The 26,116-nt window shown below is 40.7% G+C and overlaps 1 protein-coding gene across 6 annotated transcripts in view; it reads left to right on the forward strand.

The window, feature by feature from the left end:
* CRTC2 (CREB regulated transcription coactivator 2) overlaps positions 1 to 26,116 on the forward strand; it is a 377,120-nt gene that overhangs the window by 130,910 nt on the left and 220,094 nt on the right. For all 6 annotated transcript variants that reach the window (XM_053704097.1, XM_053704106.1, XM_053704133.1 and 3 more), the window contains one exon: positions 22,938 to 23,020. In XM_053704097.1, coding sequence (XP_053560072.1) covers positions 22,938 to 23,020 — 83 coding nt within the window. The remainder of the gene's footprint in view (positions 1 to 22,937; positions 23,021 to 26,116) is intronic.

The following is a 26,116-nucleotide window of genomic DNA, read 5'->3' on the forward strand; positions in this document are numbered from 1 at the left end:
CATACCGTTTGGTTTTGAGGTTCAAGATTGGACATATACGTCTACAAGGATCCAGTATCACTTCTTCAAACGGAGCCAAGCTAAGTATTATCACATTATCTATTACATTCTGGTTAACGTCCAGGACTGAGTTCATCACCTGGAAAGATAAGGCAACAAGAACTGTCAGTCTTCAGATCTTTTCCAGTTTTGTAATCACTTGATAAAAGGACTCTTTTCTGTCGGACCTTATTACATTATACTGATTAAGTCCTTAGCTTTTGCTAATAGTTGTTACCTTATTTAACAGTTTCTTTTTTTATGTTCTGATACAATTATATATATATATATATATATATATAGTGTGTGTAACATCACAAACTAATCGGTGCTTTGCTTTAGCTCTGAATAAAAATAAATATTTTAAAATGTCTAAAGAAATAATTTTGTTAGTATGTCTGTTTTTGCATGTAGGATAGTTAGGTGTCGGTATTTCATTGAATGCATTACCGCTCATCTTGGGAAGAGTGGAATATGCTGTATATTGTTGTATTATATTGGGTATAATCAGTGGTCTATTCTATGTTTTGCTGGCCTAGGCACTCACAAATATAATGCACACTAATGTCACCCAGCAAAAAATTGAACCAATAGTTGATTGTTTATTTTCTCACAACAACTAGAGATTGATTTTTTTTTTTTTAATGAAGTTAATAAATACAATGTTTGCATAAGAGTGGGAAGGTGCCATACCCATAGAACTAACCCTAAAAATGTGCTGCCCCTTCCACAAATCCATTGGCTTAAACCTAGTTGCTCTATGTCCAAATATGCCCCTTGGTATAACGGAGTAAGGGTATAGCAGAGTGTAAATTAAAACAGTTATTTCCAAACAACAATAACAGGCCAGACTTTAAAGGTTTGTAACCAGAGTGGAGTTGAGCCAATGACTGTACTTAATCTATGCCATCCAATTCACCCCAAGTGTCACAACTGAGGATAGTTGTGCTTTCTAGGACCCTATGGATAAGAAATTAGAGGGTCTACTAAAGAAATTATTTGTTAATCAGGGATTTCTTTTTAAACCTAAGGCTTGCATTGTTCCGGTAACTACTGCAGCAGCTTTTTGGTTTGAGGCTCTAGAAGAGTCTCTTAAGGTTGAGACTCCATTAGATGACATTTTAGATAGAATTAAGGCTCTTAAGCTAGCTAATTCTTTTATTACTGATGCTGCTTTTCAAATTGCTAAATTAGCGGCAAAAAATGCAGGATTTGCTATTTTAGCACGTAGAGCATTGTGGCTCAAATCTTGGTCTGCTGACGTGTCATCAAAACATAAGCTTTTAGCTATTCCTTTAAAGGTAAGACCCTTTTTGGGCCAGAATTGAAGGAGATCATTTCTGATATTACAGGAGGTAAAGGCCATGCCCTACCTCAGGATAAGTCGGTTAAAATGAGGGGTAAACAGAATAATTTTTGTTCCTTTCGGAACTTTAAAGGAGACCCCCCCGCTTCTTCTTCTTCCACAAAGCAGGAAGGGAATTTTACACAATCTAAGTCAGTCTGGAGACCCAATCAGAACTGGAATAAGGGTAAAAAATCCAAAAAAAAACACTGCTGGTCCTAAGACGGCATGAAGGGTTGGCCCCCGATCCGTGATCGTATCTGATAGGGGGCAGACTCTTTCTTTGTTCAGGCTTGGGCAAGAGATGTTCAGGATTCCTGAGCACTAGAAATAGTGACCCACGGTTATAAATTAGAATTCAGGATTTTCTCCCAAGAGGGAGATTTCATCTTTCAAAATTATCTGCAAACCAGATAAAAAGAGAGGCGTTCTTACGCTGTGTAAAAGACCTTTTCTCCAACATTGGTGTGTCCGGTCCACGGCGTCATCCATAACTTGTGGGAATATTCTCCTCCCCAACAGGAAATGGCAAAGAGCACAGCAAAAGCTGTCCATATAGTCCCTCCCAGGCTCCGCCCCCCAGTCATTCTCTTTGCCGCTCTGAACAAGTAGCATCTCCACGGAGATGGTGAAGAGTATGTGGTGTTTAGTTGTAGTTTTTATTCTACTATCAAGAGTTTGTTATTTTAAAATAGTGCTGGTATGTACTATTTACTCTGAAACAGAAAAAGTTGAGTTCTGTTTGTGAGAGGAGTATGATTTTAGCAGCAGTAACTAAAATCGATTGCTGTTCCCACACAGGACTGTTGAGATGAGATAACTTCAGTTGGGGGGAGCAGTTGGCAGACTTTTCTGCTTAAGGTATGACTAGCCATATTTCTAACAAGACTGTGTAATGCTGGAAGGCTGTCATTTTTCCCCTCATGGGGATCGGTAAGCCATTTTCTTAGTCTCAAACAGAATAAAGGGCTTAATATGGGCTATAAAACTGGTAGACATTTTTATGGGCTAGATCGATTGCTTTATTTAGGCATTTTATACAGTTTGATGTTGAAATTCACACTTTATAACTTTGGGGAACGTTTTTTTACGTCAGGCACTGGTTTAGACACCTTCTCAGTCAGGAAGGGCCTTCTCTGTAGTAGGCAGAGCCTCATTTTCGCGCCATTACTGCGCAGTTACTTTGAGAGCAATACATGCAGCTGCATGTGTGTGGGTCTGGATTTAGTTGAAAAGGTTCCTAGAAGGCTTCATTTGGTATCGTATACTCCCCTGGGTTTGGTGAAGTCGCAGCAAAGGCTGGGGCTGGGACTGTGAGGGGGTTAAAACTGTAAAAGGCTCCGGTTTCCACATTTTAAGGGTTAACAGCCTGAAATTTGGGGTGCAATGCTTTGAATGCTTTAAGACACTGTGGTGAAAATTTGGTTAAATTTTAACAATTCCTTCATAGTTTTTCACATATTCAGTAATAAAGTGTGCCCTGTTTAAAATTTAAAGAGACAGTAACGGTTTTGTTTTAAAACGGTTTTTGTACTTTATTGACAAGTTTAAGCCGGTTTAACATGTCTGTGCCTTCAGATAAACTATGTTCTGTGTGTATGGAAGCCAAAGTGTCTCCCCCTTCAAATATGTGTGATAATTGTGCCATAGCGTCCAAACAAAGTAAGGACAGTACTGCCACAGATAGTAAAGTTGCCCAAGATGATTCATCAGATGAAGGGAGTAGACATAGTTCTACATCATCTCCTTCTGTGTCTACACCAGTTTTGCCCATGCAGGAGACCCCTAGTACTTCTAGCGCGCCAATGCTTGTTACTATGCAACAATTGACGGCAGTAATGGATAACTCCATAGCAAATATTTTATCCAAAATGCCTGCATTTCAGAGAAAGCGCGATTGCTCTGTTTTAAACACTGTAGAGCAGGAGGGCGCTGATAATTGCTCTGTCAGACCCTCACACCAATCTGAAGTGGCTATGAGGGAGGTTTTGTCAGATGGGGAAATTTCTGATTCAGGAGGAATTTCTCAGCAGGCAGAACCTGATGTTGTGACATTTAAATTTAAATTAGAGCATCTCCGCGCACTGCTTAAGGAGGTGCTATCTACTCTGAATGATTGTGACAACTTGGTCATCCCAGAAAAATTGTGCAAGATGGGCAAGTTCCTAGAGGTCCCGGTGCACCCCGATGCTTTTCCAATACCCAAGCGGGTGGCGGACATAGTGAATGAGTGGGAGAAGCCTGGCATACCTTTTGTCCCTCCTCCTATATTTAAGAAATTATTTCCTATGGTCGACCCCAGAAAGGACTTATGGCAAACAGTCCCTAAGGTCGAGGGGGCAGTTTCTACACTAGCCAAACGCACGACCATTCCTATTGAGGATAATTGTGCTTTCAAAGATCCTATGGATAAAAAATTGGAGGGTTTGCTTAAAAAGATTTTTGTATAGCAAGGTTACCTCCTTCAACCTATTTCGTGTATTATTCCTGTCACTACAGCAGCGTGGTTCTGGTTCGAAGAACTAGAAAAGTCGCTCAGTAGAGAGACTCCGTATGAGGAGGTTATGGACAGAATTCACGCACTTAAGTTAGCTAATTCCTTTATTTTAGATGCCGCTTTGCAGTTAGCTAGATTAGCGGCGAAAAATTCAGGGTTTGCAATTGTGGCGCGCAGAGCGCTCTGGCTAAAATCTTGGTCAGTGGCTGTATCTTCCAAGACAAAATTGCTTAATATCCCTTTCAAGGGTAAGACCCTCTTTGGGCCAGAATTGAAAGAGATTATTTCAGATATCACTGGGGGTAAGGGCCATGCCCTCCCACAAGATAGGCCTTTCAAGGCTAAGAACAAGTCCAATTTTCGTTCCTTTCGCAATTTCAGGAACGGACCGGCCTCCAACTCTGCAGCCTCTACACAAGAGGGTAATGCTTCCCAGACCAAACCAGCTTGGAAACCGATGCAAGGCTGGAACAAGGGTCAACAGGCCAAGAAACCTGCTGCTGCTACCAAGACAGCATGAAGGGGTAGCCCCCGATCCGGGACCGGATCTAGTAGGGGGCAGACTCTCTCTCTTTGCTCAGGCCTGGGCAAGAGATGTTCAGGATCCCTGGGCACTAGAAATAGTCTCTCAGGGTTATCTTCTAGAATTCAAGGAACTACCCCCAAGGGGAAGGTTCCACATCTCTCGTTTATCTTCAAACCAAATAAAGAGACAGGCATTCTTACATTGTGTAGAGGACCTGTTAAAAATGGGAGTGATACACCAAGTTCCAACTGTAGAACAAGGACTGGGGTTTTACTCAAATCTGTTTGTAGTTCCCAAAAAAGAGGGAACCTTCAGACCAATTCTGGATTTAAAGATTCTAAACAAATTTCTCAGAGTGCCATCGTTCAAAATGGAAACTATTCGAACGATTCTACCTACAATCCAGGAGGGTCAATTTATGACTACCGTGGATCTAAAGGATGCGTATCTACATATTCCTATCCACAAAGATCATCATCAGTTCCTAAGGTTCGCCTTTCTGGATAATCATTACCAGTTTGTAGCTCTCCCATTCGGGCTAGCCACTGCTCCAAGGATTTTCACAAAGGTACTCGGTTCCCTTCTGGACGACATTCTAATACAAGCGTCGTCTCTTTCAAAGGCAAAGGCTCACACAGACATCGTTCTGGCCTTTCTCAGATCTCACGGGTGGAAGGAACATAGAAAAGAGTTCCCTGTCTCTGTCAACAAGAGCTCCCTTCTTGGGGACAATAATAGATTCTTTAGAAATGAAGATTTTCCTGACAGATGTCAGAAAGTCAAAGCTTCTAAACGCTTGTCAAGTTCTTCACTCTGTTCTACGGCCTTCCATAGCTCAGTGCATGGAAGTAGTAGGGTTGATGGTTGCAGCAATGGACATAGTTCCTTTTGCGCGAATTCATCTAAGACCATTACAACTGTGCATGCTCAAACAGTGGAATGGGGACTATACAGACTTGTCTCCAGTGATTCAAGTAGATCAGAAGACCAGAGACTCACTCCGTTGGTGGCTGACCCAGGATCACCTGTCCCAGGGAATGAGCTTCCGCAGACCAGAGTGGGTCATCGTCACGACCGACGCCAGTTTATTAGGCTGGGGTGCGGTCTGGGATTCCCTGAAAGCTCAGGGTCTATGGTCCAGGGAAGAGTCTCTTCTCCCGATAAACATTCTGGAACTGAGAGCGATATTCAATGCTCTCAGGGCTTGGCCTCAACTAGCAAAGGCCAGATTCATAAGATTCCAATCAGACAACATGACGACTGTTGCTTACATCAATCATCAGGGGGGAACAAGGAGTTCCCTGGCGATGAGAGAGGTGACCAAAATCATCAAATGGGCAGAGGATCACTCCTGCCACCTATCTGCGATCCACATCCCAGGAGTGGAAAACTGGGAGGCGGATTATCTGAGTCGTCAGACCTTCCATCCGGGGGAGTGGGAACTCCACCCGGAGGTCTTTGCCCAGTTGACCCAATTATGGGGCATTCCAGACATGGATCTGATGGCGTCTCGTCAGAACTTCAAGGTTCCTTGCCAGATCCAGGGATCCCAAGGCGACTCTAGTGGATGCATTAGTGGCGCCTTGGACCTTCAACCTAGCTTATGCGTTTCCACCGTTCCCTCTCATTCCCAGGCTGGTAGCCAGGATCAAACAGCAGAAGGCCTCAGTGATTTTGATAGCTCCTGCGTTGCCACGCAGGACTTGGTATGCAGACCTGGTGAATATGTCATCGGCTCCACCATGGAAGCTACCTTTGAGACAGGATCTTCTAATACAAGGTCCATTTGAACATCCAAATCTAGTTTCTCTCCAGCTGACGGCTTGGAAATTGAACGCTTGATGTTATCTAAGCGTGGGTTTTCGGATTCTGTGATAGATACTCTGGTACAAGCCAGAAAACCTGTGACTAGAAAGATTTACCATAAAATATGGAAAACATATATCTGTTGGTGTGAATCCAAGGGATTCTCATGGAGTAAGATTAAAATTCCTAGGATCCTTTCCTTTCTCCAAGAAGGTTTGGATAAGGGATTATCAGCGAGTTCTCTAAAAGGACAGATTTCTGCTTTATCTGTCTTGTTACACAAACGACTGGCAGCTGTGCCAGATGTTCAAGCTTTTGTTCAGGCTTTGGTCAGGATCAAGCCTGTTTACAGACCTTTGACTCCTCCCTGGAGTTTAAATTTAGTTCTTTCAGTTCTTCAAGGGGTTCCGTTTGAACCCTTACACTCCATAGATATCAAGTTGTTATCTTGGAAAGTTCTGTTTTTGGTTGCTATTTCTTCTGCGAGAAGAGTTTCTGAATTATCTGCTCTGCAGTGTAATCCGCCCTATCTGGTGTTTCTTTCAGATAAGGTTGTTTTACGTACTAAACCTGGTTTCCTTCCAAAAGTTGTTTCCAACAAGAATATTAACCAGGAAATAGTTGTGCCTTCTTTGTGCCCGAATCCAGTTTCAAAGAAGGAACGTTTGTTACACAATTTAGATGTAGTCCGTGCTTTAAAGTTCTATTTAGAAGCAACAAAGGATTTCAGACAAACGTCTTCTCTGTTTGTCGTTTATTCTGGCAAGAGGAGAGGTCAAAAAGCTACTGCTACCTCTCTTTCCTTTTGGCTGAAAAGCATCATCCGATTGGCTTACGAGACTGCCGGACGGCAGCCTCCTGAACGAATCACAGCTCACTCTACTAGGGCTGTGGCTTCCTCATGGGCCTTCAAGAACGAGGCTTCTGTTGATCAGATATGTAAGGCAGCGACTTGGTCTTCTCTGCACACTTTTGCCAAATTCTACAAATTTTATACTTTTGCTTCTTCGGAGGCTATTTTTGGGAGAAAGGTTTTGCAAGCCGTGGTGCCTTCCGTTTAGGTAACCTGATTGGCTTCCTCCCTTCATCCGTGTCCTAAAGCTTTGGTATTGGTTCCCACAAGTTATGGATGACGCCGTGGACCGGACACACCAATGTTGGAGAAAACAGAATTTATGTTTACCTGATAAATTACTTTCTCCAACGGTGTGTCCGGTCCACGGCCCGCCCTGGTTTTTTAATCAGGTTTAATAAATTTCTTTCTTTAACTACAGTCATCACGGCACCCTATAGTTTCTCCTTTTTTTCTCCTGTCCGTCGGTCGAATGACTGGGGGGGCGGAGCCTGGGAGGGACTATATGGACAGCTTTTGCTGTGCTCTTTGCCATTTCCTGTTGGGGAGGAGAATATTCCCACAAGTTATGGATGACGCCGTGGAACGGACAAACCGTTGGAGAAAGTAATTTATCAGGTAAGCATAAATTCTGTTTTTACTATGGGAGTAATCTGTCCGGTTCCAAAATTGAAACAGGGACAGGGGTTTTACTCAAACCTATTTGTGGTTCCCAAAAAAAAAAAGGGAACGTTCAGGCCAATTTTAGACCTCAAGTGTCTAAAATTGGAGACAATTTGAACGATTTTACCAATGATCCAGGAGGGTCAATATATGAATACCGTGGATTTGAAGCAAGCTTACCTTCATATTCCAATCCACAAGGATCATCATCGGTTTCTAAGGTTTGCTTTCTTGAACAAAAATTATCAGTTCATGGCTCTTCCTTTCGGGTTGGCCACAGCACCTAAAATCTTCACGAAGGTTCTAGGGTCTCTTTTGGCGGTTCTCAGACTGCAAGGGATAGCAGTATTCTGATTCAGACGTCATCATATCATCTGACAAAATCTCACACGTACACAGTGTCTTTTCTGAGGACTCACGGCTGGAAGGTGAACGTAGAGAAGAGTTCACTTGTCCCACAGACAAGGGTTCCTTTCTTGGGAACTCTGATAGACTCGCTAGCCATGAAAGTATTTCTGACGGAGGTCAGAAAATCAAAGATTCTGAATACTTGCGGAGTACTTCAGTCCATTCCTCGGCGAACAGTGGCTCAGTGTATGGAGGTAATTGGATTAATGGTAGCGGCAATGGACATCGTTCCGTTTGCTCGCTTTCATCTCAGACCACTGCAACTGTGCATGCTCGGTCAGTGGAATGGGGATTAAGCGGATTTATCTCCTCAGATAATTCTGGATCAAGAGACCAGAAACTCAATTCTTTGGTGGTTGTCACCGGATCATCTGTCCCAGGGGACTTGTTTCCGCAGACCCTCGTGGGTGATAGTGACAACAGATGCCAGCCTTCTGGGCTGGGGTGCAGTTTGGAATTCCCTGAAGGCTCAGGGTGTTTGGGCTCAAGTGGAGTCTCTACTTCCAATCAATATTCTGGAACTGAGGGCAATATTCAATGCGCTTCAGGCGTGGCCTCAGTTGGCTTCGGCCAAATTCATCAGATTCCAGTCGGACAACGTAACGACTGTGGCATATGTCAATCATCATGGGGGAACAAGGAGTTCCTTAGCGATGATAGAAATATCCAAGATAATCAGTTGGGCCGAGGCCCACTCTTGTCATCTGTCAGCGATCTACATCCCAGGGGTAGAGAACTGGGAAGCAGATTTTCTAAGACAGACTTTTCATCCGGAGGAGTTGAAACTTCACCCGGAGGTATTTGCCCCATTGATTCTCAGATGGGGCAGACCGGAATTGGATTTGATGGCATCTCGTCAGAATGCCAAGCTTCCAAGATACGGATCCCGGTCAAGGGATCCTCAGGCCGAACTGATAGATGCCTTGGCAGTGCCTTGGTTGTTCAGCCTAGCTTATGTTTCCGCCGTTTCCTCTCCTCCCACGCGTGATTGCTCGAATCAAACAGGAGAGAGCTTCAATGATCCTGATAGGACTTGGTATGCGGATCTAGTGGACATGTCCTCTCTGCTTCCGTGGAAACTTCCATTGAGCCAGGACCTTCTCATTCAAGGGCCTTTCCAACATCTAAATCTAATTTCTCTGCTGCTGACTGCGTGAAGATTGAACGCTTGATTTTATCAAAGCGAAGATTCTCTGATTCAGTCATCAATACTTTGATACGGGCTGTCACTAGAAAATCTATCATAAGATATGGCGTAAATATCTTTATTGGTGTAAATCCAAGGGTTACTCATGGAGTAAGGTTAGGATTCTGTCTTTTCTCCAAGAAGGATTGGAGAAAGGGTTATCAGCGAGTTCCTTAAAGGGACACATTTCAGCTTTGTCAATTCTGTTTCACAAACGTTTGGCAAATGTGCCAGATGTTCAGTCTTTTTGTCAGGCTCCATCTAGAATTAAAGGGACATGAAACCCATTTTTTTTCTTTCTTTCGTGATTTAGAAAGAGCATGTCATTTTAAACAACTTTCTAATTTACTTCTATTATCTATTTTGCTTCATTCTCTTGATATCACTTGCTGAAAAGCATATCTAGATATGCTCAGGAGCTGCTGATTGGTTGCTGCTCATAGAGGCCTTGTGTGATTGGCTCACCCATGTGCATTGCTATTTCTTTAACAAAGAATATCTAAAGAATTGAGCAAATTAGATAATAGAAGTAAATTGGAAAGTTGTTTAAAATTGCATGCTCTATCTGAATCATGAAAGTTTAATTTTGACTAGACTATCCCTTTAAGCCAGTATTTATACTTATTACTCCTCCCTGGAGTTTGAATTTAGTTCTTCAAGTTCTTCAAGGGGTTCCATTTGAACCTATGCATTCCATAGATATTAAACTGTTATCTTGGAAAGTTCTGTTTCTGGTTGCTATTTCTTCTGCTCGAAGAGTTTCTGAGCTTTCAGCGTTGCAGTGTGATTCGCCTTATCTTATTTTTCATTCTGATAAGGTGGTTTTACGTACCAAACCTGGATTTCTTCCTAAGGTTGTTTCAAATAAGAATATTAATCAGGAAATTGTTGTTCCTTCCTTGTGTCCTAATCCTTTTTCTAAGAAGGAGCGTCTGTTACGTAATTTGGACGTGGTCCGTGCCTTAAAGTTTTACTTACAGGCAACTAAAGATTTCCGTCAGTCATCTTCATTATTCATTGTTTATTCTGGAAAGCGTAGGGGTCAGAAAGCTACGGATACCTCTCTTTCTTTTTGGCTGAGAAGTATCATCCGCCTGGCATATGAGACTGCTGGATAGCAGCCTCCTGAAAGAATTACGGCTCATTCTACTAGGGCTGTGGCTTCCACATGGGCTTTTAAAAATGATGCATCTGTTGAACAGATTTGTAAGGCTGCCACTTGGTCGTCCCTTCACACTTTTTCCAAATTTTACAAATTTGATACTTTTGCTTCATCTGAGGCTGTTTTTGGGAGAAAGGTTCTTTAATCAGTGGTGCCTTCTGTTTAGGTCTCTGTCTTGTCCCTCCCTTTCATCCGTGTCCTATTGCTTTGTTATTGGTTTCCCACAAGTAAGGATGAAATCCGTGGACTCGTCATATCTTTGTAAAAGAAAACTAAATTTATGCTTACCTGATAAATTACTTTCTTTTACGATATGACGAGTCCACGGCTCACCCTGTTATTTTAAGACAGATTTATTTTATTTTTTTGAAAACTTCAGTCACCTCTGTACCTTTTTAGCCTTTCCTTTTCTCTTCCTATAACCTTCGGCGGAATGACTGGAGGGGAAGGGAGGGGCTATATATACAGCTCTGCTGTGGTGCTCTTTGCCACTTCCTGTTAGCAGGAGGTTAATATCCCACAAGTAAGGATGAAATCTGTGGACTCGTCATATCGTAAAAGAAAGTAATTTTATCAGGTAAGCATAAATTTAGTTTTTTGACATTGCAACAATGCCTGATAGTTAGGGATGCACCGAAATTTCGGCCGCAGAAAGTTTCGGCCGAAAATGGCATTTTTGGCTATTTCGGTTTTCGGTTATTTTGCCTGTTATTTTCGGTAAAATTATTGTGTAGCATGTTTCAAATGTTATGCTAGCCTAGAGCTGCTGTTTAAGTTTATTACTTGACTTACTGTTCTGCATATGAGTTTTCTAGAACTATACTTTATTTGGATAATTGGTAAAAAACAAACAAACTGTTAAATATGATTCTGTTACATAGAACTAAATGAAGAATAATACAGTATATTGATATTTATAATTGTTTTAAGTAGGAATGCACCAAAATTTTGGTCGCAGAAACATTTTGGCCGAAAATTGCATTATTTTTTGCCTGTTTTTTTTTCTTCTTGGTAAAATTGTGTAGCATATTATTGTTTTAAGATATTTTTGTCCAATTTTAGTGTGTTACTTTCAATAAAAGTGTGAGCTTTTTTATTGGCTCTAATTATGCAAAAAAAAAAAAAAAACTTAAAAAAAATAATTTGAAAAAATACATTTTCGGTATCAGTTTCAGTTTTCGGCCAAGTGCATCCCGGATTTTCGGATTCGGTTTCGGTCCAGAATTTCCATTTCGGTGCATCACTACTGATAGTACTAACTAGAGATAAACTAAACTGATATCCTAGAAGGTACGGTTTCTTTGGTGAAGGTATGAGGTTTGGTAGGTGTAGGGTTGATGAAAATCCAATTTTTTTTAAAAAAAAAAATCAAATAAATTTGATTTTTTAATTAGTGGAACAAAATCTATCTAAAGATAGTTTCCAAAGGTTATTTATCCTGAAATATAAATTTAGTTTTTATTGATATAGCAAGATGCTGTATATATTTTATTTTTTTTGTAAATTAATTCCATTAATCCTTTCACAATGTAATCCTCTCTCAAAGGTTTATGTCGGATTATTTTGGACAATATTTCTATCTTGAAGCTATTACATATTATTGGTTTTGTAGTTCTCAAAACTGTGAATTTGTGTCAGCAGAAATATCATGCCCCTAATTCACAGCAAAATGTTATTAAAGATAGAGCATAACATTTTTAGATTTCATATTTCTTCTATTATCAGATTTGCTTTATTCTCTTGGAATCCTTTGTTGAAGGAGATCAATGCTCTACTGGGGCCTAGCTGAATACACTGGGTGAGACAGTGTCAGACAGCTAGCTCTCAGTAGTGCATTGCTTCCGCGCTTACCTATGCAGGCTTTTCAGCAATGGATACCAAGAGATACAAAGCAAATTTGATAACAGAAGTCAATTGGAATTGCATGTTATTTCTGAATCATGAAAGTTTAATTTTAACTTTACTGTCCCTTTAATGCCACTGCTCTCCTGCAAATCTATGTACACAGAATCAACCCATACTAAGTTTCAAGAAGCTCACTGAATAGAAGATTGTTTGGCGTGGAAAAGATCTGCACAAGGTGGGAGGAGGGAGGGGCAAGCATTAAAAATTAAATATAATATTATTTTAGTTAATTCAAACTATTTCAATTGTTATTATTAATGTAATTATTATTTTTCTCCATCCAATAAAGTACTTGTGAAAATTTTATCAAATATGTATAATTCACCAATTAAACTGGAGATAGTTCACCTCCAAATAATTTTATTAATTTCAATGATCTATCTTTGCATATCTAATGATATATAACCAAATCAGTAATGGTCTTATATAACTGTAAGAAATAATCTGAAAGCGTATTATTCTAAAAATGAAATTCATTACTTACTGACTAGTGATTTAAATCAAATTGATTTATATCAAAACCACCCTGGGTATGTGTAAAGTCGTATAGAAACTTTATGTAACTACTACTAATTATTGAGTCTGGGAGGTTATAATTTTTCTTTACTTCCAAAACATCAGTATGCCAACAGTACATTAAGGGCCAGATTAATTGTGGAGCACAAACATTTTGCGCGAGCGATAAGGGGATTATCGCTGGATTTTGCGCTAGCCTGGCTCATCGCTCGTATTACAAGTTAAAAGGAAACGTGATAGTTTGAGTGCAATTGAGATTTTAAACTAGAATGATTACCGCGAGTTCAGAGCTCTGGTTAACTGTTTCGCATAACTAAAACGTTGCACAAAATGCATTAAAGATACATTACAAAGTACTATTACACTCATAACAACACTAATAAAAAATGTTTACAAAAACAATTTGCACAGGAAAGTTTATAAGGGCTCAAAGATATTAGGTCTCAGGTGTTAGAAAAAAAGGCAAGCAAATGGCTTTACAATTGAGATTCATACATACATACATACATACATACATACAGAATCTCACAAAATTGAGTACACCCCTCACATTTTTGTAAATATTTTATTATATCTTTTCATGTGACAACACTGAAGACATGACACTTGGCTACAATGTAAAGTGTACAGCCTGTATAAGAGTGTAAATTTGCTGTCCCCTTAAAATAACTCAATACACAGACATCAATGTCTAAACCTTTGGCAGCAAAAGTGAGTACACCCCTAAATGGAAATGTCCAAATTGGGCCCAATTGGCCATTTTCCCTCCCCGGTGTCATGTGACTCGTTAGTGTTACAAGGTCTCAGCTGGGAATGAGGAGCAGGTGTGTTAAATTTGGTGTTGTTGCTTTCTCACACTCTCTCATACTGGTCACTGGATGTTCAACATGGCACTTCATGGCAAAGAACTCTCTGAGGATCTAAAAAAAAAAATTGTTGCTCTAAATAAAACTGGCCTAGGCTTTAAGAAGATTGCCAAGACCCTGAAACTGAGTTGCAGTACGGTTGGCAAGACCAGTGGTTTCACAGGACAGGTTCCACTCAGAACAGGCCTCGCCATGGTCGACCAAAGAAGTTGAGAACACGTGCTCAGCATCATATCCAGAGGTTGTCTTTGGGAAATAGATGTATAAGTGCTGCTAGCATTGCTGCAGAGGTTGAAGCGGTGGGGGTCAGCCTGTCAGTGCTTAGACCATATGCTGCACACTGCATCAAATTCGTCTGCATGGCTGCCGTCCCAGAAGGAACCCTCTTGATGATGCACAAGAAAGCCTGCAAACAGTTTGCTGAAGACAAGCAGACGCTGGAACCATGTCCTGTGGTCTGATGAGACCAAGATAAACTTATTTGGTTCAGATGGTGTCAAGCGTGTGTGGCGCAACCAGGTGAGTAGTACAAAGACAAGTGTGTCTTGCCTATATTCAAGCATGGTGGTGGGAGTGTCATGGTTTGTGCCTGCATGAGTGCTGCTGGCACTGGGGAGCTACAGTTCATTGAGGGAACCCTGAATGCCAACATGTACTCTGACATACTGAAGCAGAGCATGATCCCCTCCCTTAGGAGACTGGACCGCAGGGCAGTATTCCAACGTAACAACCTCAAATACACCTCCAAGACAACCACTGCCTTGCTAATGAAGCTGAGGGTAAAGGTGATGGACTGCCAAGCATGTCTCCTGACCTAAATCCTATTGAGCATCTGTGGGGAATCCTCAAACGGAAGGTCGGGAGCGCAAGGTCATGTCGTCATGGAGGAGTGGAAGAGGCTCAAGTTGCAACCTGTGAAGCTCTGGTGAACTCCATGTCCAAGTGGGTTAAGGCAGTGCTGGAAAAAATTGACACTTTGGCCCCAATTTGGACATTTCCACTGCGTTATTTTGAGGGGACAGCAAATTTACACTGTTATACAGGCTGTAAACTCACTACTTTACATTGTAGCAAAGTGTAATTTCTTCAGTGTTGTCACATGAAAAGATATAATAAAATACAGGTGGCCCTCGGTTTACGCCGGTTCAATTTGTGCGGTTTCAGAATAACCTTTTTTTCAGTCATGTGACTGCTATTGAAAAGCTTTGGAAAGCAAAGTGCACTAATTAAAATAGCCAGTAAGTGGAGCTGTCCGCTTGTTTTGCAGCAAAGTTATGCAACTTAACAGCCTGAAATTGATCTGTGTACACAGAGCAGACATTAGCTATCGAGCAGCAAGTTTTAGCAGCCACTTCCCTATTATCTTCCTGTCCAGCTGCTTGAGGTGAGGGTGCCTAACTGTTTATTAATCATTGCAGATTGAAATGCATAGAATAGGTGCAGACCCAATATTATCTAACATGCTAACAATGCAGAGAACTAATTGCAGAAAAATGCAAGTAAAAAAACATTTTGTTTATTAAACTTAGTTTGATGATGATGCAGTCTGTTGTGTGATTATTTAAATAGGTGCTGTTAGCAAATGTTTTTGTTAATTAAACTTAGTTTGATGATGATACAATCTATATTAGGTATATTATTAGGTTTATAATGTTGTTTAGCATTTAAAGTCTTAATTTCAAAGCTTTAAAAATAATGTGTTAGGTGTTACTTATGACAATTTTGAGAGGGGCCTGGAACCTAACCCCCTCACTTCCCATTGACTTACATTATAAAATGGGTTTCAATTTACAATGGTTTCGATTTACAACCATTCCTCCTGGAACCTAACCCCCGTAAACTGAGTGCTACCTGTATTTACAAAAATATGAGGGGTGTACTAACTTTTTGTGAGATACTGTACATGTCTAAAGGTGTGTGTGTGTATATGTATGTATGCATGTGTGTGTGTTTGTGTGTATGTGTGTGTGTGTATGTATGTATGTATATGTGTATATATATATATATATATATATATGTAGCCCTCAGTTTTCGCCGGGATTAGGTTCCAGAAGGAATGGTTGTAAATCGAAACCGTTGTAAATTGAAACAGTTTATAATGTAAGTCAATGGGAAGTGAGAGAGAGAGGTTCCAGGCTCCTCTCAAAATTGTTATAAGTAACACCTAATAAATTATTTTTAAAGATTTGAAATGAAGACTTTAAATGCTAGACAGCATTATAAACCTAATAAAATAATCACACAACACAGACTTCACTTGCATTTTTCTGCAAACAGTTCTTTCTATGCATTCCAATCTGGACTGAGAGATCTTGTTTCTTTGAAATCTGCTCGATAGCTCAGGTCTGGTTAAACGGATTAATTTCAGCTTGCTTGGCTTTGCTGCAACACAAGATGACAGCTTTACCTACTGGCTATTTTAATAAATGCACTACTTCTCAATGCTTTTCAATAGCAGTCACATGACTGGAAAAAAAGGTTGTTTTTCTGAAACGGTGTAAATTGAACCATTGTAAAACGAGGGCCATCTGTATATGTATATATGTATATGTGTGTGTATGTATGTATGTATGTGTATATATATATATATATATATATATATATTTGTGTATATATGTATTTACAGACATATATGCCCACATAAATACATATGTACACATATATGGACGTATATATAAGTGCATTGTAGCCCTTTGCAGTGAATTAGATGAAAACATGTAAAAGCATATTTATGCACTATTTATATTGAATAAAGGTTTTAGCTATGTATTTACTGTATCAATATATATTGTATCAAACAAAATCATATATGTAGAAATGGTTACAAATAAATAGAACATATTCTTGTATGTGAAGAACATTGGTATGTAAAATATTTATATTTCTTTCCTAAGATGTGGTGAGTTCACGGCTTGAGTAACTACTGTTGGGAATATCACTCCTGGCCAGCAGGAGGAGGCAAAGAGCACCACAGTTAAACTGCTAAGTATCTCTACCTTACCCACAACCCCATGTCATTCTCTTTGCCTTCGGTGCATGGAGGAGGTGAAGTTTAGGTGTCTGAAGAAAAATTTTGATTTCATTTACATGGAAGTTTTGGGGTATAGCCGTATTCCACGTCATTCCTTGCAGTTGGGGTTAAAAGCCAGAGTTGGCTACACGCTTCTTTCTTTTTCAAAGGTCTCTGTGAAGAAGACCATGCACTTAACACATTAAAAGACACTACTTTTTTTATTGGGTCATAGATAATCCTGTTGTATGGGTTAAGCTGGGGCATGAAGTAGGCACTGTAGCATGTGTGAGACTAACATTTAAACTCTTATAAAAAGAAAGGGTAAACCGTTTGAATAAGGCTTTATTTTCTGACACATTTACTTGATAAAACAAATTAAGTTTAAACTGAAAGTAAGGCTGAATTTTCTATTTCAGCAGCTTATTCATTGCTTTAAAATAAAACGATGCAACATTTTAAACTGTCCGGTTTGAAAAAACGGTAATTTCTGATACTCTGTGTACCAGGAAGCTATTTTTAGTGCCTCTCTGTGTTGCAGCAGTAATTTGAGCTCGGCAGTTGCGGTCACATGACTGGCTTTACTTCATAAAGTTTCTGAGGAAAAAGTTGTTTTTCTCCATTTCTGGGTGATCTGGTCTTAATTGGTAGCGGTAATGCACCTCAGTAATTGAGGTCTGGGGTTGCCTGAGGGGTACTTTACAAGGTTGTTTGATGTTTATTCTTCCATCTAAAGGGGAGGAGAGTCCACGGCTTCATTCATTACTATTGGGAATTAAGTACCTGGCCACCAGGAGGAGGCAAAGACACTCCAGCCAAAGGATTAAATACCTCCCCCACTTCCCTCATCCCCCAGTCATTCTTTGCCTTTCATCACAGGAGGAAGGCAGAGGAGTTTCGGAGTAGTCTCTTATGGAGGGTAGTACCCTTCGCAGTGGGACTGGAGTTTTAAGTAGTCCTGTCAGCCTCTCAGTGAGAGCCTATGCGAAAGTGAGATGCAGGGAGAGTCTTTCTGCGAAACCATCCAGACTCATATTAACAGCTCCATATGCAATAAGCGTTGACAAGTTTCGCTGCCTGCTTTCTTCACTCAAGTCCATGTCAGGAGCGAGGCTACTAACCTGTCACACTTTAAGGGCCGTGTTCTTGTTCCACGGCGTAGATTCTGGTATTTCATTTTTTTATTAATGATAACATAGAAGACATGGTCACAGTGTGGCGCCTTTTTATCTTTTACAGAATCAAGGGTTAATATTCCTGGAAAGGGGATTATTGAACAGGGGGGGGGGTTATACATGATATTGTTTATTGTGTCATTGCTGCGTGATGTGCAAGATGAGGCTCTGGCAATGTGTGGAACTTTCAGGTTACTTGCAGAAGCTTGCGCTGCCATTTTTTGGCACACTTTTCCATAGTGGAGGGGTGGTCCTGCCAGGCATTCCATGTGACTGGGTGTGGCTATCTATCCTTCCTTTTGATCTGTGGCGCAGGAGACGTAGCGGTTTCTGTAGTCTGTGGTGAGTGCCCCAGCCATTGGTGGTATAAAGGTGCCTTTTTAATAAATAAAAGTTAGTCTAACCAAGCGCGCAAGCAATGGAGGACTCTGACGCATTGGAAGGCTCTCCTTCCTTAATAAAGTCTCATTCCTGTGTTTATTGTGAAGAGGTTCTGGTAGATTATCCTGCTCAACTATGTTCCACATGCCTTGATAAAGTTACAACAGCTAAATGTAAACGGATGTCTAGTACTACTGAGCCATCCACCTCTGAGGGTTCTTCGTCCCGGGAGGTTCGTTCCCCACATTCATCTCCGATTGCACATGCAGCGCCCCGGGGTCCAACTGTTACTCCTTTGGGAGAGATTCGTTGGCCGTCAGACTTTGCGGACCAACTGGAATCGGCGGTTTCTAAAGTGATCCATGCCTTACCCTGTTCTGCTAAGCGCAAGCGTAGGGTTTATCATAGCGGCCCGGCCCAGGGTTTGTCCTCGCCGATGGAGGATCCAGTCGTGTCATCTAAACCTCCGGCGGAGGAGGAGCCTGGTTATAGGTTTAGTATGGAAAATTTGCGCTTTCTGCTACGGCAGGTATTTGCTACTCTGGAGGTTCCGGAACCTAAGATTCCGGAGGAACCTGCGATTCCTAAGCTTGACAAGGTATACAAGGACAGGGTAGTACCTCAGTCTTTCCTGGGTTCCCGTTAAGATGGCTAATATTATTAAGAATGAATGGGAGCGATTAGGTTCTTCCTTTTCCTCTTCTTCTAACTTTAAAAAACTGTTCCCTATTCCGGACTCTCAGCTTGACCTGTGGGGGACCATCCCTAAGGTGGATGGGGCTATCTCTACGCTTGCGAAGCGGATGACTATTCCCCTCGAGGATAGTTGGTCGTTTAAAGAGCCCATGGATAAAAAGCTGGAAAACATGTTGAGAAAAATGTTTCAGCACACAGGGTTTGAAATGGTTGAGGGGTAGACATCCATCGACGAGATACAGGAGAAGATTAAGGCACTGAAGATCGCCAATTCTTTAATCTGTGATACCAATATGCAAATTATTCGCCTGAATGCTAAGGTGTCAGGTTTTTCTGTTTTAGCGCGCAGGGCTCTGTGGCTAAAATCTTGGTCTGCGGACATGACCACTAAGGTAAGGCTGTTGTCCCTGCCTTTTCAAGGAAAGATCCTGTTCAGTCCAGGATTAGATTTGATTATATCAACGTTTACGGGAGGCAAGGGAGCTTTCCTACCGCAGGATAAGAAAGCTAAGCCTAAAGGATCTACTTTTCGTCCCTTTCGTGAGGACAATGCCCAGCGCCAGCAACCCGCCGCAGAAGCGGACCAGTCCAAGGGATCTTGGAAGCCGGCTCAATCTTGGAACAAGTCTAAGCAGAGCAAGAAGCCAGCTGAGACGAAATCGGCATGAATGGGCGGCCCCCGACCGGTCTCCAGATCACATAGGGGGCAGATTATCTCTATTCTCAGACGCATGGTTGCAGGACGTTCAGGACCTTACAGGACCCTTGGGTTCTAGAAGTGGTCTCCCAGGGTTACAGGATAGGGTTCAGATCCCATCCGCCCGAGGGAAGATTCCTCCTGTCAAACCTGTCTTCAAGACCAGAGAAGAGAGAGGCCTTTCTAGAGTGTGTGAGAGATCTCGCCTCTCTCTGGATTATCGTACCAGTGCCCCTAGCAGAAAGGGATCTAGGTTACTATTCCAACCTTTTTGTGGTTCCATAGAAGGAGGGCACGTTCTGCCCGATTCTGGACCTAAAGTGTTTAAACAAGTTTCTGAGTGTTCCATCATTCAAAATGGAAGCGATCAGATCTATTCTGCCCCTAGTTCAAGAGGGACAGTTCATGACGACTATAGACTTGAAGGACGCCTACATTCATGTGCCAATCCACAGGGACCACTTCAGGTTCCTAAGATTTGCATTTCTGGACCAACACTTCCAGTTTGTGGCCCTTCCCTGGCGACGGCCCGAGAGTCTTCGCGAAGGTTCCGAGGGCGCTGCTTGCAGTGACCAGATCCTTGGGCATTGCGGTGGCGCCTTACCTGGACGACATACTTGTTCAGGCGCTGTCGCTCGGCCTAGCAGAGGATTATTCGAGGGCTCTTTTTTTTCTGCTCCATTCTCATGGTTGGAAGATTAACTCAGGAAAGAGTTCCCTGGTTCCCAGCAACAGGGTGGAGTTCCTGGGCATAATAATAGACTCTATGTCCATGAAGATTTTTCTGACAGAGCAATGGTACAGGAAGCTTGCGCCCACCTCTCTGGCCCTTCAGTCCTCCACAAGCTTGTCGGTGGCTCAATGTATGGAGGTGATAGGTCTCATGGTGTCCTGTTCCTGGTTCCCTCGGCAGAATGTCTGGGGGATGAGGGAAGTGTGTCTTTGCCTCCTCCTGGTGGCCAGGTTCTTAATTCCCAGTAGTAATGAATGAAGCCGTGGACTCTCCTCCCTTCAATGCAAATGAAATTATCAGGTAAGTATAATTTGTTTTTTTCTTAACTTTTCTCACATAATTTTAGCTGGGGATCAATCCTAATTTGGGATAAAATTTAAAGTGTATTTTTTCCTTAGCTTATTTTAATTGAATATTCTTGAAAATCTTTGAAACTTATCTGTACAAGTTTATTTACAGTTTCACATGTCTGATATGGAGCAAGAGCCTGCTCTCATGAATTCATGCTTATTATGTTTAGATGTACAAATTGCAGCTCCTATGCAATTTTGTTCATCATGTGTCAAGAAAACTTTGCAAAATAACGGTAACATTTTTGAGCCTAATGTCTCTCAGGATGATGCTGTTAAAATAATACTTCAGCTTTCTCCTGCTACGTCCCAAGCCTCAATTGGTATTACATGCAGTGCCCTGCGGTTCCTCTAACGCTAAAACAGTGAACCTAAGCGTGCTTTACCTGTGAAAGACGTCTTGAGAAAGGCCCTGCTAGGGGCTGAATTGCGTAGACTGTACATAAGGAGGCTTGTATTCTACCCTAGTGAGTCAGTTTTCAATAGACTCATTTTTATATAGCTGTTTTTTGCATGTTTTTTATTTATTTTTCACAGGTAAAGCATGCTTAGGTTCACTGTTTACACAAGGCCCACACCTACAGGCTGGTACTACTATAACTTAGGACACCTTCAAGGACTTCTTCTTTTTTACGGACACTATTCAGTTTTATCCAATATTACTAAACATTGGATTTCTGAACTTAACGTTATATATATGTTTTACTTATTTTTCCTCCACCTTACCCCAGGAGGGGCTGCTCTCTTTTTTGGGGGGAACCCTTCCCATCACTGATACCCGGGTATTATTTTTATGATTTTTATTATTTGTTTTATTTGTAACTATTTGTCACCATCAACTGTGTCATTATCTTTGCACTTTAATTGAGCACTGTATAGTTATGTACATACATTTTGTATATATATTTTGTAGATTTTAATTATTTTTATATATATATATTTTCTATATGTTCATATATTCTGCCCATGTGTGGTCATTCTGGTCATAATTAAACCTTTGTTTTTATTCTTCTGTAACTTGGTTGTATCATTCTGGAGTTCCCCTTTTTAAGTTAAGGTTTTATTCCCCTTGATAAGTAACCTTAAGCCCTTGGCGCTCCTAATCCACACCTTTCTTCCTTGGGCTTTTTGTTAGGTAGGCCCCTTTTAGTGAGCGTGGTTACTATATCCAGTTGCGGTCATTTACATTATTCTTTTTAGTCCCAACAGTAATTACTCAAGCCGCAGACTTACCATATCTTTGGAAAGAAAAACAAAATTTATGCTTACCTGATAAATTTCTTTCTTTGTGGATATGGTGAGTCCATGGCCCCATTCTTTATTTTAAGACGGTTGTTCTTTTGACTATAACCTCAGGCACCTCTGCACCTTGTGTTACTCCTTTTTCTCCATCCCTTCGGTCGAATGACTGGGGGTTGTGGGTAAGGGAGTGATATTTAGCAGTTTAACTGTGGTGCTCTTTGCCGCCTCCTGCTGGCCAAGAGTGATTTTCCTAACAGTAATTAACATATCCGGAAAGAAATAAATTTATCAGATAAGCATAAATTTAGTTTGAGAATATGCAATCGGGTTTGCGCAAGAGTAGGGTGTTAGATTTCTCCCCCCACACTTTTTTCCTCTCCAATGACTTCTATGGGGGAATATGTGAACCCAAACGCAATATTGTAAGTTTAGCTTTTTGCTCTCGTCGGGTTAGCATGCGAGCGAAAATAGTTTACTTTCAACTCATAATACCAGTGCAACCTGATGACTGCAAAAAACCCGAGCAGGAGTGTTATAGTTTAAATCATTGGGGGGCCACTTTACTTTCTAGTTAGATTCAATGAAGGCCTCCAAGACCTGCAGTCCTTTTTCATTAGATTTTTGCTAGTGGTGGAAGCTTGGGGTGCTGCTAAAATATGGGAACATGACTAAAATGCTTCTCTGCTGTTCTGAGGTCTCTGTGAATGCTTTGCCTCATCTACCATATTCAATGTCACAGATAGTAGTGAAGCTGGCTAAAGGACATAGTGCTAAGAAGTGCAACAAGTCGGGGTTGAGATTTTACTGCAAACTGATTTAGAAAGACATTTCTTTTGTACCTTATCTACCATAAGTAATACATCCAATCTGTTTTTCATTAGCATTTCCTTTCTCTGTGCCTGAGATAGAGGATAAACTTCAATTGGACAACAAGTATCTACTGAAACCATGTGACACAAAGAAGGTATGCACTTGCAAGATATATCATATCCTTTTTATGTCTGTTTAAGAATTGCTTATATCTAAGAGCATGCATATATAGTATATGTGACCTGTGTGTTTGAGTAAGTTTTAAATGGCATATATAAGCTTTGGAGTCATTGTATATAGGGTGCATACCTGTTGCGTGTTTTAAAGAGCATGCATGCATGCACCAGAGACTACCTATATAGGACAAATAATATTTGCATCAGCTGGAAAATTATACACACACACAACATATTATGGTCTACTACGATTTTTCAAGGTTTTCACTCTTCATCAAAGTTAATAGGGTTCATGATATTATGATTACAGTCCTTGGTGGAGTTCTCTGTTGAGAAACTCTACAGAGAGGGGCCACATTCTTCTTTCTTCATTTGGGTAAAGAAATATTTTTTTCTGGCTGTACCAGAGCTACAACTTAATCAATTCAAAAGGGTAGACAAAGAACCGAAACTGATTGGAAGATGAAGGTCTTTTTATAGTGGAAAAGGAGAATTTGCCTAGACATCTGGAAAGTTTCTAGTTGATGTCAGATGGCATGATGTAATTCCCCAGTCATACACTGTTGTTGTTAGATGAAATGTTGTTGTTAAAGGAATTTAAAGTTTAAAAAATAATTTCCCCATAAAATGTTGTTCTGCTTAGGTTACAAGTGTCATTTTCTATATCAGACTCTTCATGTTGTTATGATTGGAAGCATATCCGGTATGGTTTTATTCTAGGGCAATGAGTGACCTTTGGTATAACATGAAAAAACTATATGGTATTCACTGACAGAGTGCTTTGGATTGCCATTCGGTAGGTAGAAAATTGTTCTCTTAAGACCTCAAAAATATTGTTCCAATAGTTGTTTAAATCTTTGTGAAGCTCACAGATACAACAAACTTTTCTTTCATAAGATGGTGAGAGCCCATGAGTCATCACATGTTTGATTAAAGTCCAGTCCTACAGGAGGAGGAAGAACACCCCACTCAACAGAGCTTTAATCCCTACCACTTTCTAATGATACCTAAGTCAGTTTTGCCTCCAGCAAGGAGTAATGGTGAAGCTTAAAGTGCTAAGCTACATGTTGATTGGAAGGGGTTCTCAGATCAATCTGAAACCTATTATCCTCTTGAGAGTGCTGAGAATAAGATAAAGGGATGTACAGGAGTACAACTGGCAGTGAGAGTAAATCTCTTTCAGGGAGTTTGTCACTAAGCCTGGGTCAGGTATCTTCTGGGATTCATCCTGCATCCTCCCCTTGTTGGCTTTGCTTGCTTAGTCCTGATAAACAGGTCTCCTGCAGCTTAGTAAGCTAGGTAGAGTGAGTGCTGACATGTAAGTGCGTATTTGCACTCAAATAGCCCACATAACCAGGGGACATTGTTACATACATAAGATATCACTACATACAATTTTATTCACTTTACATATTTACCGTAAATTTGAGGTAACATGATTTCTTTCATAAAGGTGGTGAGAGTCTAAGAGCCATTACTCCTGGGAAATACCACTTTTGTTCACTAGGGGGAGGCAAATATTCCCAAAACTCAAAGAGCCCTATAAAACCCCTCTCACCTTACTGGAAACTAGTCTTATCTTTGCGTTCACAGGAGGAAGGTGAAGAATGAAGGTGCTCCAGATGTTCGTCAGAGAGAGAGAGTGGTCCTCAGACTGAATTCAGGCCCCGTTTCCCCTCAGAGAGCTACTGTTTGACAGAAGGAAGCTTTTGGAGTATGGGGTATTGGCACAATTGCACCCAGTGGTAGTTAATCAGAGACCTGCCACAGGTGTCATAGGGACCGTTCTCTGGTCACTTGCTGTTGGATTGTCTTTATACTCCATATACATACAGTGCCCTATACTAATATTGGCACCCTTGGTAAATATGAGCAAAGAATGCTGAATTTTTTAACCTTTTCATCTTTCATACACAAAAATACTCTGCTCTCATGTATATCAAACAATTACAAACACAACACATGTTTATATATATATATATATATATATATATATATATATATATATATATATATATATATATATATATATATATATATATATATAAAAATCTTGGTGTCAATAATTGTGCCAAACATATATTGAACAATGAATTCATATGAGAAAAATATATTTGAAGTATATTCCCATTGATATTTTACATTTTGTAGTACTCCTGGGTGACCAGGAACAGGAAATTGTTCAACCATGACTTCCTGTTTCACAGGGGTATAAATATGAGGTAACATATAGGCCAAGGGATATAGCTGTGATGTGCGGGAATAGGTTGTTGAGCTTCACTAAATGGGAAGTGGTAATAAGAAAATAGCAAAAGCATTGAAAATGCTTATTTCCACCATCAGGGCACTAATGAAGTTCCAGTCAACTGGATATGTTATGAATTAACTTAGAAGAGGACGTGAGTCTATATTGTCTCAACGCACTGTGAAGAGGATTGTTCGAGTGGCTAAAATATCTCTAATGATCACAGCTAGAGAATTGCAGAAGTTAGTTGCGTCTTGGGGTCAGAAAGTCTCCAAAACTACAATCAGACATCAACTACATCGCCACAAGTTGTTTAGAAAGGGTTTTAAGAAAAAAAGCCTCCACTCTCATCCAAAAACTTACTCAAGCATCTTCAGTTTGCCAGACACTACTCAAACTTCAAATGGGATCGGGTTCTATGGTCAGATGAAACCAGAATAGAACTTTTTGGCAATAAACAGCATAGGTGGATTTGTTACACACAGAGAGGTAGCCAAATGGAAAAGTACCTCATGCCCACGGTTAAATATGGTGGTGGTTCTTTAATGTTTTTCTGACAGAGGACCCTGGATATTTTGTTAGAATGCATGGCATCATGGACTCAACAGATATTAAATGAACACCTGACTGCCTTTGCCAGAAAATTTAAAATGGGCCATGGATGGATCTTCCAGCAGGATAATGATCCAAAACATACTTCAAAATCAACACAGAAATGGTTTACTGACCACAAAATCAAGGTCCTGCCATGGCCATGCCAGTGCCGTGACTTGAACATCACAGAAAACCTGTGGGGTGAACTGAAGAGGAGAGTCCACCAGAATCGACC

This window comes from Bombina bombina, chromosome 1 (assembly GCF_027579735.1).
Source record: "Bombina bombina isolate aBomBom1 chromosome 1, aBomBom1.pri, whole genome shotgun sequence".
Lineage (NCBI taxonomy): Eukaryota > Metazoa > Chordata > Amphibia > Anura > Bombinatoridae > Bombina > Bombina bombina.